General features: G+C 38.2%; 3 protein-coding genes across 4 annotated transcripts; 1 reads left to right on the top strand and 2 right to left on the bottom strand.

Moving 5' to 3' along the window:
- Window positions 1-293: 293 nt before the first annotated feature.
- Window positions 294-4,274, bottom strand: LOC104099047 (probable prolyl 4-hydroxylase 4). The gene is made up of 7 exons (XM_009605923.4): window positions 4,037-4,274; window positions 3,837-3,894; window positions 3,647-3,751; window positions 2,477-2,534; window positions 1,628-1,803; window positions 901-970; window positions 294-784 (listed from the first exon to the last, which is right to left on the bottom strand). The coding sequence occupies exons 1-7, from the start codon at window positions 4,156-4,158 to the stop codon at window positions 489-491; spliced, it is 885 nt and encodes a 294-aa protein (XP_009604218.1). The 5' UTR covers window positions 4,159-4,274; the 3' UTR covers window positions 294-488.
- A 1,172-nt stretch (window positions 4,275-5,446) lies between these two features.
- On the bottom strand, window positions 5,447-10,199 carry LOC104099046 (receptor-like cytosolic serine/threonine-protein kinase RBK2). 2 transcript variants are annotated; one of them, XM_009605921.4, is made up of 9 exons: window positions 10,016-10,199; window positions 9,294-9,400; window positions 8,732-9,193; window positions 8,256-8,507; window positions 8,014-8,168; window positions 7,543-7,622; window positions 7,323-7,458; window positions 7,041-7,190; window positions 5,447-6,123 (listed from the first exon to the last, which is right to left on the bottom strand). In XM_009605921.4, exons 1-9 carry the CDS (start codon window positions 10,048-10,050, stop codon window positions 5,998-6,000), a joined length of 1,503 nt encoding a protein of 500 aa, XP_009604216.1. In that variant the 5' UTR covers window positions 10,051-10,199; the 3' UTR covers window positions 5,447-5,997. The 2 variants fall into 2 exon arrangements, with proteins under 2 accessions (XP_009604216.1, XP_009604217.1); XM_009605922.4 differs by having other exon boundaries at window positions 9,294-9,397; window positions 10,016-10,198.
- Window positions 10,200-11,583: 1,384 nt separating this feature from the next.
- On the top strand, window positions 11,584-12,075 carry LOC104099045 (uncharacterized). Its single transcript, XM_009605920.4, has one exon. The coding sequence runs from the start codon at window positions 11,584-11,586 to the stop codon at window positions 12,073-12,075; it is 492 nt and encodes a 163-aa protein (XP_009604215.1).
- Window positions 12,076-16,876: the final 4,801 nt, after the last annotated feature.

Raw genomic sequence — 16,876 nt, 5'->3', positions numbered from 1 at the left:
GTAATGAAACGGCGCTTGTGATTTGGGTTTGGTGCAGAGAAACGTTGTAGTTGAGGTAGGGTGTAAATATTCATTTTTTCTGTCTGGAGATCAAGTTGCAAGTTCCATTTGCAAATAAAAATGCGTAACTGAAGAAAACCTCACTAGTTCATTCAGATGTTTAGGTTCATCTCCGGTTTTGTTAATATTTTCATTTCCCTTGGAAGAAAACAGAAAAGATATTTAGCAAAAGTATAGCTGTTTGATAAAATTAACAAAGAAGACAGAAAATGACTTAAATAGAAGATGCAACGTGATGCTCAAACGTTCATTCGACAAGAAAAAAGAGAGCATACAGACAAAATTTGGGTATGTAGTAGCCTCAAAGGAAAAATACTCCACTACTTGAGGGATGGAAATGATAGATTAGAAAATACAATAGAAACAACTATAACCAAAGAACTGTCAGTTTCTAAACAGATTTAGTTGGGAGGGAGAAGTATAATGAGTTAACACACTTTGCAGCTCTTCCTACAATATCCAGGAAGGCCAGCACTTCCCAGCATATACTCTGGATTCTTGGTGCATTCCCCAAGAGCAGCCCATCTCTCGCAATTCTCATCACGATCACTGCAATTTCCTTCGGTATCCACAGTTTTGTCAAAGGAATCCACATGAATCCACTTTGTTGCTGACCATTTCTCACCTTGAATGACAGGGCACCCACCATGGAGGCTAAGTGGATCAGGAGTGGCATTTGGATGGAGACTATAGAAAAGAAGGGCATCTCCTTTCCGTGGTTTCACTGGTAAATTCCAAGAAAATGGAAAGTAAAAAAGCAGAGCAGATCAGATGCACAATATATAAGTCGCAGAAATAGCACTATTCAACAATTCTGAGATATCCTAAATCGTATAGTACCTGGTATGCCCTTCTTTGCACATTCAGACAAGCTGTCATCTGCTATCATCGACCTACGACGAGGTGATTCCTGTACAAATTTCCAATATTTGGTGGGTAAAGAATGTGTAGGAACAACTTCAAAAAACAAAGAAGAATCCAAGAGAAGACTATAGTATGAATCTGGTTAGGCTAAAGTGCAAAATGTCATCTCATCAGTACCATTCAATTTACAGAGAGAAGAAGAAAACAGACTCCTCTAATAAACAAACAAGAGGAATCAAACAACACATATCCAAGCAAAAATGCAATGTTCGTCAAGCTCAGACACTGCTTTAATAGTATGGCTTTCCGCAACTGAAAAGTGCCATAACAGAAGCGAAAATTCAGCTTTTCCTAACGGACCTCCATGCTTTTGTCAGTTTTCCCGCTGTGTACACATGTGCCCTTCAATTGTGAATCTAAAAAGCTCATATTCTTTTAGTTCTTGGTTCCAAAAAATATCTTGGTTTGATCTTGCAAAATTTCAAAAACACCACTTCAAAACTAATGTATCACCTTTAAACCTAACTCTACAAATAAAAGAATGCAGATACTGCAAAGGTAACCTAAGAATGGGCATCTTAAATTAGATAGAACCAGAAGACAAATGGCCTCCTCATAACCCAATAAGCAAAATGCCAAATATAATTGAACTCGTGGCTAAAGAAGTAAAATGGAATCAAGAGTAGATAAAACTTAAACTAACCTCTGCTTTAGGGAAAACAGTTTCACCTCCCTTTTCAACATTTGTGAGATACATAAGTACAGTGGCCAAACGATGTCCACCTCGAGCAATATTAACCTTGTCTACAAAGTAATCATAGTGTGGCTCATATTTCTGCCCCTCCTCATATCGTAGTACTTGTATTTCTTCTCCATTCTCTGTAAACAAGAAATAACTATGACGTATTCTAGTAACTTAATGTTGTATCTCCAAAAATTTATAACTAGCAGATATAGTGATGTAACTTAATGGAGAGAACGACGAATATCTCCATGCTAGTAAAAAAAGTAGTCAATAAGTTAATTTAAGAAGGTGGATAATTCTTATAATAGAGGTAAATTAATAACTTAAGCCTTAGAGAATGTGTAGTTAAAAAGTTAACAGCTTTTAATATAGCAGATAGCATACAAGAAGTACAATCATCAACAGTTCAAAATCATGAGCTTATAATAGGTTTTCTGAATAAGAATAGATCCAATGTGAAACAGTAAATAGTGAACAGAATGGATAACTTTTTAAACTAAATCGCTTTCCTTTATTCTAGTAGGTTGCACTCTTTGATGTTAACCACATTATGCTATTAACAGTCTTAAAGCTTAATGAAACTCAACATTTGCAAAACCTATCACAGTTGGTTCTGTCTAATGATACAGTATAAAAGGAGTTTTCAATTGATGTTCAGTTAGCTACAAACATTTTCCTGAAGTTAGTAAATTTTGTACATGACAAGGTTAATAGGTGACGGACTAAAGAGAATCTTCAATTTGCAACTAACTATTGATGAGTTCAGATAAAATTAACATAGAATTTATCATTCAGTGGAAGTCATACCTTTTGGTAGAAAAGTCCAAGTTGCTATCTTCTCCTCTATCCCAGAAACAATAGGATCCTGCAGCACGAGAGGCGAGAGAAGATTTCACAAAATCAGAGATACAGAAACAGGAAATGAAAAAAAAAAGTTATCAAGTATGAAGCTATAAGTTTGTCTTAAAACAAGTGATACCATCTGATGCCTGTAACAAGTCATCAGCTAATTATTAAAGGGAGCAATCATCAAATTTTTAGATTAAAACAACAATAACTGTGTCGAGGATGGAGCGGGTATGGCCAAGTGGATCAAAGGCAGTGGATTGTGAATTCCGAACACGCGGATTGAGTACCTGTCGTTCACCATCAGTAAAAGATGTGCGAAATACTCTGATACATAAAGGAACCACATCTGGTTTAGAGATGTTTAAGGTACTTTGCAAAAAAAGATAAACAAAATACACACCCATAAAGCCCAATTCCTGGATCCGCCTCTGTGGACATGGTTACTTCAACCAATTCCCCCTTATCTGGTACCGACATCATGGTTTAAGAAATAAACCAGAACGTAGGATACTCAGAAATAGTAGGGGATCAATACCCAATTGTGGCTTGCAGAGAAATTACAAACTACCAGACACATCAACCGGGAAAAAATACGAATCAAAGACTATTATCAGACACATCAATTGTGGCTTCATTTTGTATAGAAGATCAAAATGAATTGCATTCTTCTTTTTAGTTTTTGGTGTAAAGCAGAATATATAGATGACCAGGATTCAATCATAAAAGTCTTAGGCACCTTGTAAGAAGAACAAGGAAGTTTAATTTTTGTTTTTGTCATAACTCTTCTTGATGTAATCTTGGTTCCAGTACAAAATTTGTGCTGATGTTTTATTAATATATTGGATATGTTACCATCTCAAAAAAAAAAGACTATTATCACCGGGGATCATCTAACCCCAGCACCATCTCCTACCAGACTAAGTGATGGAAAATGTTCATTCGAAGCTTGAAAAGTGAAGATCCAGAAAATTCCAAACACTAGCACAATGATAATGCAAGTGAACATATAGAAATTCGAGCTGTATAATCACATTATTGATAGATATAGCAGTAAAGTCGTGATATTAAATGTATCAAAAGGAAGATACAATATAGTAAGATGGATACATTGAAAGTGTGAAAACGAACCTTAGCTTTGGGAATGAACATTCCGGAGCTAGTCCTAACCTCACTAGTCTTACTATTTCCAGACTCATTATCGGCCACAGCCGATCTCTTCAGCTCCGATTTTGCCTACCGCAATCCCCAAAGTCAATACAAAATTCAGCTTCGAACACAAAAAAGTTCAAAATAGTATTAAATAGAAAATGACACTCACGAGAGATATCAAGTGATTGCATTCTTCATCCGTAAGAAATCCTTCATATACAAATGCTCTGTAAACAGTCAAAAATTATTTGGCGAAACAGTAACAACTTCATAAAAAATTGAAAACATAACACTTTTAATTTCGGATTTTTTTAATTTATTTTGTTACTTTAAACGGGGAATTAACAACTAGCAGAAGTAAAAAAATACCTAGGTTTCCATGAAATTTGCTTGGCTTTGGATGGATTGATGATAGCTGAACTGGACGATTCGCGCACGAACGCTATAATGAAGAGCAAGAAGAAACTAGCGAGCTGCAAAGAGCTGTTCATGAGTTCAGGCCGTTGAGTAGAAAAATTGGACAAATTTCTCAGGGAAAGTGTTTCATTTTTTTAGTATCTATTTCTGAATCTAAATCCAGTTGACTTGAAGTAGTTAACTGACAGAAGAGATAAAGACAAATTCCTATAGGCTGGCTGCTATAGACGGAGTTACAAAATTACTAACCACCGCGTCGTGTGGGTAATTTGTATTCACTAGTCTTTTTCACTGTAATTACATATCCCGCCCTAAGGACGACATTAATTGAACTGTCTTTTTCTAGTTCTAGTACGAAAACCAATTCAACCGCCGATTGTTGGTTTTTCTTTTTCATGAAAAATGAAAAATAGGGTACGTAGGTATAAACCATAATCAGTGACGGAGCCAGAATTTTTATTAAGAGAAGTCAAAATATAAATAAACAAACTCACAAAGAAGTGTAATTTTGGTATATATATACATATTTTTAAAAAAATTATCGAACTAATACAGTATAATTTTTGAAGGGGTGTCGGTTGACAGCATGTGGCTCCGCCACTGCCCACAACGGTACTGCATAAATAATGATCAGACCTAATATGTATACAATATATCACATATATAAATTTGAAATATTCAAAGTTATGATCTTTTGGACGTTGAGGAGTATGAAAGTTTGTAAACGATAAAATATTGTAAATTAATACGTGTCATAACAAAATACATGGTCTCTGTAGACCAATAATTTATGTGAAGTAGACTCATAAATTAAAGAAGTAAAACTAGCCGATAATTTTCTAGCAAAAAGTAGTTCCTAATTTGTAAGAGTTTGAAAGTTACTTAAATGATTATGTAGATTCACGAAATAAGTCAACATGGAGTGCCTAACCAAAAAGTACTTACGTGTATTTGGTTTAGCACAAAATAAATAGTGCATCACGTGTATCTTTTACATGAATTTTATCATGGTTAATGAGTAAATATTTTTTTTACTCAATTTATTACTTAACCGAGATAATTGACATGTTTTACAATTGGTGCAAGTATTTCTGTGTTTTCCCTCCACTGATCCATGGTAAAGACCCCTTTGTTTTTTCTTTTGAATGGGGAAGGGGTAGGATGTTGACAATTTGAACTTGCGATAAGTAATATTATCTGCCAAAGCCGAACAACTGGTAGCAATCTTCTTTAGGAAACGATGATGGTGATTAAGCACTCATTTCCCTCGAGTATCTGACTATTCTTGAGGGACTGAAGTTCACATTATAAGGGTCGCGACAAATTTGTCTTTCAAATTGGGTTGCCCAAGTTAAAATCCTATTAACAAAGTAATCTGCACTTGCTGATATAAAGCATGTACTGTACATGTAATGTTTAGCAATTAGAAAGCCATCTCAAACGCACACGTTCACCCTAGTATGCCTTCACCATCTAAAGTTCATAGTTGTATACACATTTCATTACAGATCAATGTCTGTGAGATATTACTGGATGCAGTCAAACAGTACAAGGGATAAAATAATGACTCTCCTATGCATACTGTACATTATGTTGGCATCTCTTTCTTCTTCAATATAGTAGTACCCAACATTGCTAAAGAAACCTGCTAAACCTGTCAAAACTTGAAACACTGAGTGCTGCACTTTTCCATTTGATCTCTCAGACCTTTTAGATTTTCACCTGGCAGCTCTGATTCCATCTGTTATGGTAGAATAGAACATTCCTAACTCAGACTTGCGTGTTGTGACTTCCGAAAGCTCTATGGCGGTGAGATGTATGTCCAGGGTGTCCAGATCACATTAGAGATCTTCATTGTAACAAGGGATTATTTCCCCTACACTGCCTGATTTTGCTGGTTTGGATTATCTTTATCACTTTGGTGAGGACGACTCAAGCAGCAAATTCACTCTATGGGATATATCCTCTTGACGGCTGGCATTCTGGAACGTTTTCATTCTCTGGAGAATGCCTCCACCACCTTTTAACATCTCCTGAACCTGCATGGCATGCATCAAATTAATAAAAGTTACAGTTTTCCTTTTAATTGGTGAAACTACAATATATTGGCTTCTTTTATCTTCCTTGTGTCATGGAATGTTAATGTTACTGAATAAGGTGCCAAGTTCTCTCGGAATTAGCCTAATAGTTGGACAAAGCTTATGTGATGTGAATAAAAATATACATATAAACCAAATAAACTCAAAAACCTAAATCCTTTTGTGTACTAGTGTTAACATGATCTCAACTCAAATTACTGCACTCCAGCATTTTGGATTGTTCCTCCCCTTTATATAGCCTAGGTTGAACTGTAATTCACATCAGACTTGTCTTTGGCCTAGGGTGAGAACAAGATCAAGGAATTGTCACAGTTCTTCCTTTTCACTAATTAAGCATATTCCTAAACAAATAACAAACACGCATCGTGGCTTTGAACTGAAACAGATTGAGAGGTTCTGCCTCTCAGTGGCGGAGCCACCTTATACCAAAAGGTGTCAATTGACACCCCTTCGCCGGAAAAATACAATCTGTAGCTAGGTAATTTTTTTTATTTATGTAAATACGCTATATGTTGAATCCTCTTGGCTTTTTCGTGTGTTTATTTTTTATACTTGACACCCCTTAGTGAAAATATTGTCTCCGCCACTGCTGCCTCTGCCAGTTAGCTTTGTGAATCAGTGCAGGAATTTAGAACTGTCCTTAGTAAAACTCTCTTTCCTCTAAAGTGCTGACCATCTCTTTAGGTGTATAAAGAATATCTTATACTCCTATAATTAAGAGAGCATTAAAAACTTAGATACTAGAAGATGGGCAATTCTAAGCAAAAACCAATCTTTACTTTCAAAAGGCTACCATCCACATTCTCTTGATATGATTCACAATGGTAATCTGCCCCCTGAAATTTAAAGTTACATGCCTGGCTCATTTGAGGCCGATCTGTTGAATTTTGCTGTATGCATAAAGAGGCAACCATAACCATCCGATTCATCTGTTCTGAGTCATAGGCATCCCCAAGTGATGGATCAACTAACCCACTGTGGTTCTTACTAAGGAGAAATGGTTTGGCCTGCAACATAGTGATCATAGTAAGCTTCAATTCCGGTATAAGTATGATCCATTGCCAGAAGAAGTGGCAATTTTAATCTACTAAATCTTCTCCCTACTAACTGAAGGACATGCAGTTGAGATGATTGCATACCCACATCACAACACTATTACGAGATTCATCCAAAGCTGGACGTCCAGAAATGAGCTCCAATAATAGAACGCCAAAGGCATAAACATCTGTTTTTTCATCCACAATACCATGCATGAAGAACTCTGGAGGGAGGTATCTGTCATGGCATTTAAAATGATATGTCACAATGGGAGATCATTATAGTATATATGTTTTGTTGGTAGATTATGTCTCCACAAACCCGAATGTGCCTTCAAACTGAGATACAGTGAGGTGTGTCCACTGATCAGGGAGCCATTTTGCAAGTCCAAAATCAGATATCTGCAGAAAACGAAAAGCTGAGCATCAAAATGCCGCAAAATTGAAAAAAATAAAACCCCTATAGGTTATATTAGTTGTATTAGAAGTTCATGGACTATGGATCTCCTGACTGGAAGAGTGCAGCTTAAGGAGCGCATAAATAAAACAGAAACAAACAGCAATGCATTTTATCCCTAAGGCAATAAATATTCTTGTGTTCTATCACTTCGAAGAAAACTTCATGTTTGGGACAAGCACATAACGTTCCATCAAGAGATTAGGTATTGAATGAAGGTATTCTGACAAACGACATTCAAGTATCGCTGAGAGGTACTCAAATGCCAGACAGAAAGCAATTTTAAAACATAATACAACGGCTTTTAAAATCACAAGCACTGGTTCAAAGAAGTACCTGAGCCTCAAAATCTTCCGTCAGCAAAACATTAGCTGTCTTAATATCTCTATGGATGATTCTCCTCCGGCAACCCTCATGGAGATACGCAAGGCCAGCGGCAGTGCCTAGAGCAATATTATACCTATGGCACCAAGCCAATTTACTCTTTTCACCTGAAAAGAATAATGCATAATAGAAAAAGTAATTCACGGTTAAAAATCTACAAAAGGATAAATTCAAATGAAGATATAATGACAGACCATTAAGCAGAGTTGCTAAGCTCCCATGTGGAGACAGAGGAAGAACAAGGTGCATCCCTCCTTCAACTCCATATCCAATAACACCAGCAACGTTTGGATGGTTGACATGTACTAGAATTCCGAGCTCAGATAAGTAGTCAGCTACCATCTCCTCTTGAGTTCCCCTGATCAGCCTTTTAACTGCAACTAGTTGGCCATCTTCAAGATGTCCCTTATATACTTCGGATGAACCTCCCTCACCGATCAAGTTTTCTTTGAGAATGACATAAAGAATAATGAGCATCACAATATGGTTTTTAATCTGGTAATTTGCTAAATAAATGGAAGATACAAACAAGCCCATAGCACAAAAGCAGTTGAAAGTTAAAATTTTGAGTTGTTTTGACGTTCAAAGTGATATTTGCTTTCATGTTGGCTGCCTAAGATTCAATTAGTTGCAGGAACTATGATAAAATTAAATTGTCTAATCATCATACCACGGCTAAAGTTGTCAGTAGCTTTCTGAAGGTCAGAGAGGAAGAAGTTTTTCCAGTGCGCTTGAAAGCAGTGACGTAAATCAGTATCTAGGTTAGGAGCAGGCACCGTTGGCATGTTCTGTTCTGTACTCTTAGTTTTCCTTTTCGGTATTATCTTAATAGAAGGCAGTGAAGGTATGCTAGGATGGAAAGTATGAAAATGTATGGAAGACCCAATCTTTAGTCTTTTAATGAATCCTTTCCACTGAGATTGAAATTTTCCATCTGAATCTGAAGTGCTGGACTTGGAAGTTGTTGTTTCAGACTCTGATCCATCTTCGGAAGCATCTCTTGTAGACTCCTCATATTCGTTATCTTTAATAACTTTTTCAGTTAAATCATCTCGAAATTGAACCTTGTCCAAAACTTCTCCAGTTGAATCCTTGTCTACTTTTCCTTCCGCCATAGTGAGACACCGCAATTCTAGCATAACAAGATGAAATGTCACATATTACAAAGGTAAAAGAAATTAGTTGAAGAGAAGTAATATGAGCAAGAAAGCATCCATATAAAGAAATTTTACCTTCAGCAGAGATAGAAATGGAAGCACAAAAAAGCAGCTTATTCTGCCCCATCTTCGGAAGCCCCTTCTCTGGGATTCCTTCACTAACATTGCACGGAATCTCACTGCTAACACAATTAGAACTATCAGTTATTTCGATGAGTCATTTAATCAAACACATTGTATTAGGCGATTCTTGAAACACCGAGCAAATGGCTTCTTCATCCATTTTTCATTCGTATCTCCGGCCCTCCAACTTATCTCAGCTACCATTCTCTTACATATGTCTTTTCGACTTCGACGATCTGCAGTCCTCTTAGGAAAACTACTCAAAGATCCCAAGTTTTAAAGACAAAAGTGGCTTGAAATGTAATTGTTGTCCACACATACAGCGAAGAGCATTTCTATTTATATACCCAAAATAGTTCTTATTGTACTAATAGGTTTTTATCTATATTATCCACCATTCTTGTACATATTTTATTGCATGACAATGACACAGATGTATATCCGGATTAGAAACACATTACGCATATATTAGCTACCCATCTGGTTAATATTACAAATTAGCTACATCTACAACATTTCCCCAACCCCCACCCCAACCAAAAAATGAAAAAGAGGCAGCAGCTGCCTTACTGCCTGAATATGGTATAACCAGTAAAAGGGAGATTCATAAATTGCACAATGAAAATTAACAAAAATGGTAAGAAGGGAAATTAAAATCAGAATATAGAAGATACCATGGAGAAGCTGAAGGTTCACGAGTAGTTTTCATGGATTCTCAGGGAAAGAACAATGAATCACCAAATAACCTGAACCCTTGGTGGCCCGGGCAGGGGAGATCGAGCCTCTTCCAGAGAAACCAAAAATGGAGAGTTTTTCTAATGAATGAAAGAGAAGGAGAGAAGGGGAGAAGGAGATGAAACGGAAAGAGGGAAATAGTGGTTGTCATGTTGTTAACCTGAATCTTGCCTCTTGCCGGATCTCTATGCCCAAAAATCGGAATTTTCTGCATATTTACGTACATGCATATTTTTCTACCTAAACTACGTGGCTACGTGCATGATAATAACCACGTTATTCAACTTAAGAAAAATCACTATTTTTCCTAAACGACATGGCTAGAGGCTTAGTGCTAAGACCCAATAATTATTACAATCACAATATATATATATATATATATATATATATATATATATAAGTTAGTTCGATCTTGGCACGGGAACGCATATCACTGTCAGTAATTTACAGCCTTATTGGAAAAGATAGAGCACTTACTATCATTATCTAAGTAGAACAAAATTATATAAACAAAAAAAGAAAATTAGAGGCTGTGAATGCCCAATGGCCAATGCCCAGTCGTCCAGACCCCAACTGACGTGGCAGATATTATCACAAAAACAAAAGCTAGTAATAGAATTCTTTTGGTAAAGAAAGAAATGAGAAACAAAAAAGTGACAAGAGCCTGAAGTAACGGAACACAAAGTCACCTCCAATGGGAAATTTGAGCTTATGTCAACCACTAAAAATGAGAAAAATCAAACAAGGCGGTCCAACCAATACCCCTCTTTCTTCTTTCCGTTGGAACCACGGATAAAAATTTACCCTAATACAAATTGCAACCAAGTATATTAATTTATGAGTACTCTTAAGTTATTATAATTAAAATACGACTGCCACCAATTAATTTATACACTTAATTGCAAAATTTTATATGACAAACTATGTATATACACTTAGGAAAAACGCTTGAAATATCATTTGATTAGAGGTATTAGCAAACATAACCTCAGCACCAAATTTGATACTTAGTATTTTATTTACCCTTTGTTTGGTTTTTAAGTATTATTCTTGATATAATAAAATACCTTCTCATAAAGTACGACTAGTTTTTGAACCAGAATATTTCAAAAGAAAAAAAGTAAATAAAAAATCACCACTAGCCCCATAAATCTAACCCTCGCCGCGCGCTTCTCGCCCCCACATATCTAATCTTCTTTCTCTCCCCTCTTTGTATTTAAATCTTCTACCATCCCCACCCAACTCTTCAATCTAAACCGAGCAGAACAAATCAAAACTGTTTTCCCTTTCCTTGATAGTGCAAAAATAGAGAATTTCCCTCCTCCTTCCTTATCACAAGGAACTGGAAAAATCTAAATAATTCTAAAGCTTTTCTATCATTCCTGATTCCCATTTCCGACAACTCTGTTAATTTTCATTTCTCTTGACCCTTTTCTCCTTTATGCTTTACCGTTAGTTGAATTCGTTCTTGCATTTCATTAGAAAAATTCAATTTTTGTGCGGAAATATGGGAACGGAGATTTTGCGGCCACAGGATATCTTAATTGAAAGGTTCAGAGTTCCGCCGTCGGCGTTCCATCGCCGGAGAAGCAACTTTGGAAACGAAAATGGCTATTTTAATCCTAGGAACAGAAAATCGGTGGTCAGAACGGAGAAGAAGAAGCTGAATAACCAACCTGAGCCGCCGTCGATCACGAGGAGATGCGCGAGCGCCGTGGAGTTGAGACAGGCTTACAACGACGGCCTAGAAATGGGTCGGGTGACGATTCTGAGGAGAGGCGAGTCTTTGAATTCGCTGGTTCAACCGGAAATGCTGCCCAAGCAAATCCGGGTCGGGTTATCATCGGCTGACGTGTATGCCGGTTCGGCATTTTCAAATTCGCCATCGCCTAGAGCTCTTCCCTTGCCCTCATTTTTCAACAAAAAGCAGGAAGATTTCAAGTCCTTTGATGACTCTGCCACTAGAGATTTGAGGCGCTTGCTCCGACTTGAATACTAGCTACGTTCCCTAAAAGATCCGACCCGACTATATGCCGACAAAAGTTCTCAACTTTTTGGGATCTTAATTTCTCCATGAATATTTTTTAGACATATGGAGAGATGGAAAGGTCTGAAATTTGAGAAAATTAGAAAAGAAATGCGTATAAATATGTTTATTTTTCTTCAAAATTTTGTAAGATATGAATATATATAAAATTGGGAAAAGTATGGGGGTTTACTTTAAATTGTAATATGGGAATGGGATGTTGTAATATCATAATATGGGGATTGGATTATTATGGGAAATTGGTAAAGTTGGAGCGGAGGCAGGGGAAGAAGGAGGTTTAAGATCAATATGAGAGTATTATGTGGAATGTTGTACTGCTCTGTTAATGGTGTTAGTGATGACTAATGACGAGGATGACGAAAGAGGAGCTTTTCAGTTCCTTCTTGTAAGATATACTACTGTAATAAATACTCAGTAATCAAGAGCTATAATTTAGGTAATGTATGTGTGTGTTCTACCTTATATTTTTTCTCTATGTTTCTCCTCTTTACTTGTTGCGTATTAAAACCTTTCTTGGCTATGATTCAAACGAGGAAGATGTTGATGCAAGTCGAAAGTCACAAATTGAAGGAATTTTCTTTTTCTCCTTGCCTAAGGCATGCAACCTCTTCTGAGTTCTGACAGTATGTTATTAAAGCCAAATTAACATGAAACTTTAGGGACATGAATCTATGGAACAAGCAAATGTTAGGCCACCTTCTGATGTTCTATTCTAAAACCAGATTATATAGATGTAATTTGGTTCCGGCAAATAACAGATAAGTTTGGCCAAGATTAAACCACTTTCCGGCAAATATTCAATATATATTGTTTACCCGTAAAATGATACAGTTGAATTTGTTATATGATTTATAGATAAGCGAACTGATTTGATCCAAAATAATAATTAAATTAAATTAAAAATAAGACTTAACGTTAAAGTCAGAAATGGCAGACTCCGGGAGCAATGCTTCCGAGGACAGAAGTAAGAGCAATATCAGACAGAAAGTAAAGTTGTATTATTTAGCTTTAGAATGAAGTATAACATAAGTTTTGCTAGAGATTTCGTCTCCTTACAATGGCCGTTGAAACTACTATTTATAGTTATACCTAGGAAACAAGATCCTAGGATCAAACCTCTCTTAAATGACAATAAAGGGGTCATTGATGAATATGTAACGGCAGACCATGAATGCCAAAATTCTTTGCAAGGGCTGCCTATTTAATATTAGGGAATGTTCTTCATTAAATTTCATCTAGTGACAAACATTCGTTTTGTTTCCGTTGATTATGTTCCCTTCGGGATCTATCAGATACTAACTGCAGTTGTTGCCCTCGGTCTCGGTTCTTACTCAATTCACCTTCCGTCTGTCTCTGGTTCTACGTGTCACGTAATCATTCGATCATTTAATATAAACCAATTTTACCCTATACAGATAGTCTCCATGCTTTCCGGTGGAACATCTTTGTGTCATCGGGAAGTTGGTGAAGATTCCTTTCTTGGCAGGAAATCTTCCGAACCCTTCTGAACAGTCTCTGACGTTGATAAGATGCACATCTCCTCGTATTTAATACCTCCAACACGTGTTACCCCACGATTCAGCAATATTTTTGCCGGTTCTCGAGGTAATCATGACCACGATTTTATCTGTTTATACCTTTACTTATACGCCTCATTTTACTTCTTTCACTTCTAAAAATTCTCATAAGCTCTTTTATCCTCTTTGCACTTAACTTCCTTCTGCTTTCATCTCTCTCTGATTTTCTTCAAAAAACTCTATCATTTTCTTACTATCATGGCTTCTTTCACTGAATCTTTTAAGAACTCTGGTCTTCTCTTCGATGGAGGTCCGAAGAGAAGCAAAGATAAAGATATTGATGTTGATACTGATCCCCTTACGGTAAGCACCATCATACCCAAGCACTTGAGTACCGTTCATGACTTCCAAAAGAAGTTCCCTTGTACGAACCCTCGAACTTGGGCCGTTAGTAGGTATCGTTCTTCTACTCGCCCTTCCAGTATTCCTATTGTGAAGGAAGATTTCAACTGCCATGACCTAAACATCATTTTCCCTGACCTGGTGGAGCGGGTGACCTTCACCAAGAAGGGTTTTACGTATGTCTATACATAACCCTTCACTTTAGGCTCGTTTTCTTTGAGCGGGGGACTTGACCCCGTGATCTTGGAGTTATGCCACCAGTACTAGGGTCTGCTTGGAACAAGTAGGCCCTTCTGTGTGGAGAACGGTGGCGTGTCTGTGCCAGTTGTGCACGGAAACGGGTAAAACCCTAACCCTGGAACATTTGATGAACCTCTACTTCCCCAAAATCTTCCGGGGGAGGGGGGGTAATTAACTTTAGCAAACGTGGCCACCATGCTCTGCTTACCACCATGGATGATGACAATAACTGCAAGTGGATAGAGCGGTTTGTCGTCATTGTTACCAGGGATATCATCCCGTCCACAACTCCATCTTTTCCCGAATCATGGAGCCATTCACGTAAGTTTATAATCTATCTCTTTCTCCGTAAAAGGTCTTTCCATGTCATTGCTAACTCTTTTGCTTCTGTTATTTCAGCTACTCGGTAGACATCACCATGAGTTGAAGGCCTGGACCAATGGTTTCAGAAGATTCTGGACATTACTACGCAGAGACCCATCGGTGGACGGAGTTGGCCCTCAAATACGGGTGGAAGGCCAAGATCCACGGTAAACTGATTATATCTACTTCCCGTCTTTGTATGTACATAAGAAAACTTTCTAACCATATCTTTTTGTTTGATTCAGGACTCCCGTAGGGTTCTGTTACCTACCCCGAAGGCGAGGTTTTAGCCGATTACACAGAGGCTACGAGGTTGTTGCATGACGCTCTCACTCGGAGCGCTGCCCTCGGGTCTGCCTCCTGTATAGGTGCTTCCTCTCGGAGTCCCAGTCTAGAGAACAAGCAACCAAAAAGGTGGCGTTCTTCCTCGGCTGGGATAAAAGAAAAAGAAAATAAAGAAGGCCACGCCTAACCCAGTCGCAACCACTGTAGTCATTGACGATGGCAGGGAAGCTAGTGATGGAGAGGCTTCCCTTCATAGGAGACAACGATCTTCATCATCTCAACAGAATGCTCAATCTAGAGAGCTTAGAACTCCAATCGAGGGCGAGTTTCGAGCGCTCTAGGGAGAAATAGATTTAGTGGAGAATGTTGATTTTCCCTTTTCGGTCCCAGTCGTTGCTTCCGATCCTGTGAGCTCGGATACCAGGCCTCTTCTGCCTTTGGTTGACGAGCAACCATTAATCAGCACTGCCTCGTTCGCAACTTCTTCTCAACCTACAACACCATCAACTTCATCTCCCTCCATACCAGTTGTGCCTTCATCACCATCAACTCCTGCATCTCCTCCACCGATCGCAGGTGCCCGAGAAGAGGATGCCGCCCCTCCCCCGTACCCTGACCATAGAAATTTGGGGCACAACTACTCACCCCTTCTCCAGATCCCCGAGGGAGGAGGAACGTCACTCTCTCTATTTCAAATGAGTGTCCTCTGCTGTCCAGGATGGAGGATCTTGCCAACCATCTGAAGCCTCTGGCTTCAGAAAAAGATAAGAAGAAAATACACTCTCTTTCAGGGGAGTGTATGTTGAATAATGCCATTCACAATGCGGCATCGGTACCGTACTTGTTCTCTCACTGTTTGTTTTTATTCATCTGTTATAACAAGGTTTATGACTTTGATATACATTTTGCAGGCCAACTTACTCGCTTCTGAGGGCCTTCAGAGATTGATCCTTGATAAAGAAGGATTTATGTTCGAGCGGGATCAACTATTGGGAGAGGGACCAAATTGTTGCTCGCCTCCCAGTGCTGGAAGCAAAAGCTACTGAGGCGAGTGAGTTAGAGGCTCGGTTGCAACAAAGTGAGCAGTAAGTGATGGCCCTCAGCCAAGAAGCCTCACAGCTAAATGTACAATTTCAAGAATCTAAGGCTAAATAGGCTGAGGTCCAAGATGTTGTGCTCGTTGTTGCTGGGCGCGAGTCTGCCTCTACTGAACGAATGAATAGTTTGGAGGCACCCTTGAACTCCAAAGCCGAAGAGGTTAATGCTGCTGAGTAAAATCGGGCCCGTATGGAAGAGAGGTATACGAAGATCATAGAGCAAAATCGGGTTCACATATCTACACTGTGTGATCTTGATCTTAGCCTCGGAGCCACAAGAACCGAGCTGGATGGTCTTTTAGCCGAGGTTGGTAGACTTAAGGAAAAACTCCAACACCAATGGGATTCCCTTGTCTTTGAAAAGACATACTCTATGTATTATATAAGGAGGAAAACCTTGGAGGAAGCCAAAGCGGACGTCATTGATATTGATGATGAAATCGCCAAAGCCCGAACGCTGGAGTTAACTACTCGAGAACATCTCCCGGTGATGGTAGGCTATAATCTCATGTTTTAGCCACTTATTACATTCCAATTTACTGCACTTTAATTGAGTTTAAGCGTTAATTACTAGTGTTTTGCACTAATTTTGATTTTTATGCCTTGTAAGAGTGATTCCGAGCTATGTAGATGTTATGGAACTAATTCGAGCTAATTGGAGCTTTTAAGTCTGAGTAAAAGTCCAAAGGAATAATTCGGAATCGTGTTCGGGGGTCGAGGATCACTTCTGTGCGACAAAATTCAAGAAAGAATAATCTGCTGAAAAAATGCACTGGTGCGGTGCACTGGGTGACGCACAGTGCGACACATCAGTGTAAAAATCTACAGAAAATGTCAAACTTCAGAGAC

The sequence above is a fragment of the Nicotiana tomentosiformis genome, chromosome 6 (genome assembly GCF_000390325.3).
Source record: "Nicotiana tomentosiformis chromosome 6, ASM39032v3, whole genome shotgun sequence".
NCBI lineage: Eukaryota > Viridiplantae > Streptophyta > Magnoliopsida > Solanales > Solanaceae > Nicotiana > Nicotiana tomentosiformis.
The sequence above is the reverse complement of the archived record's forward strand: the minus strand, read 5'-3'. Positions and strand labels throughout refer to the sequence as shown.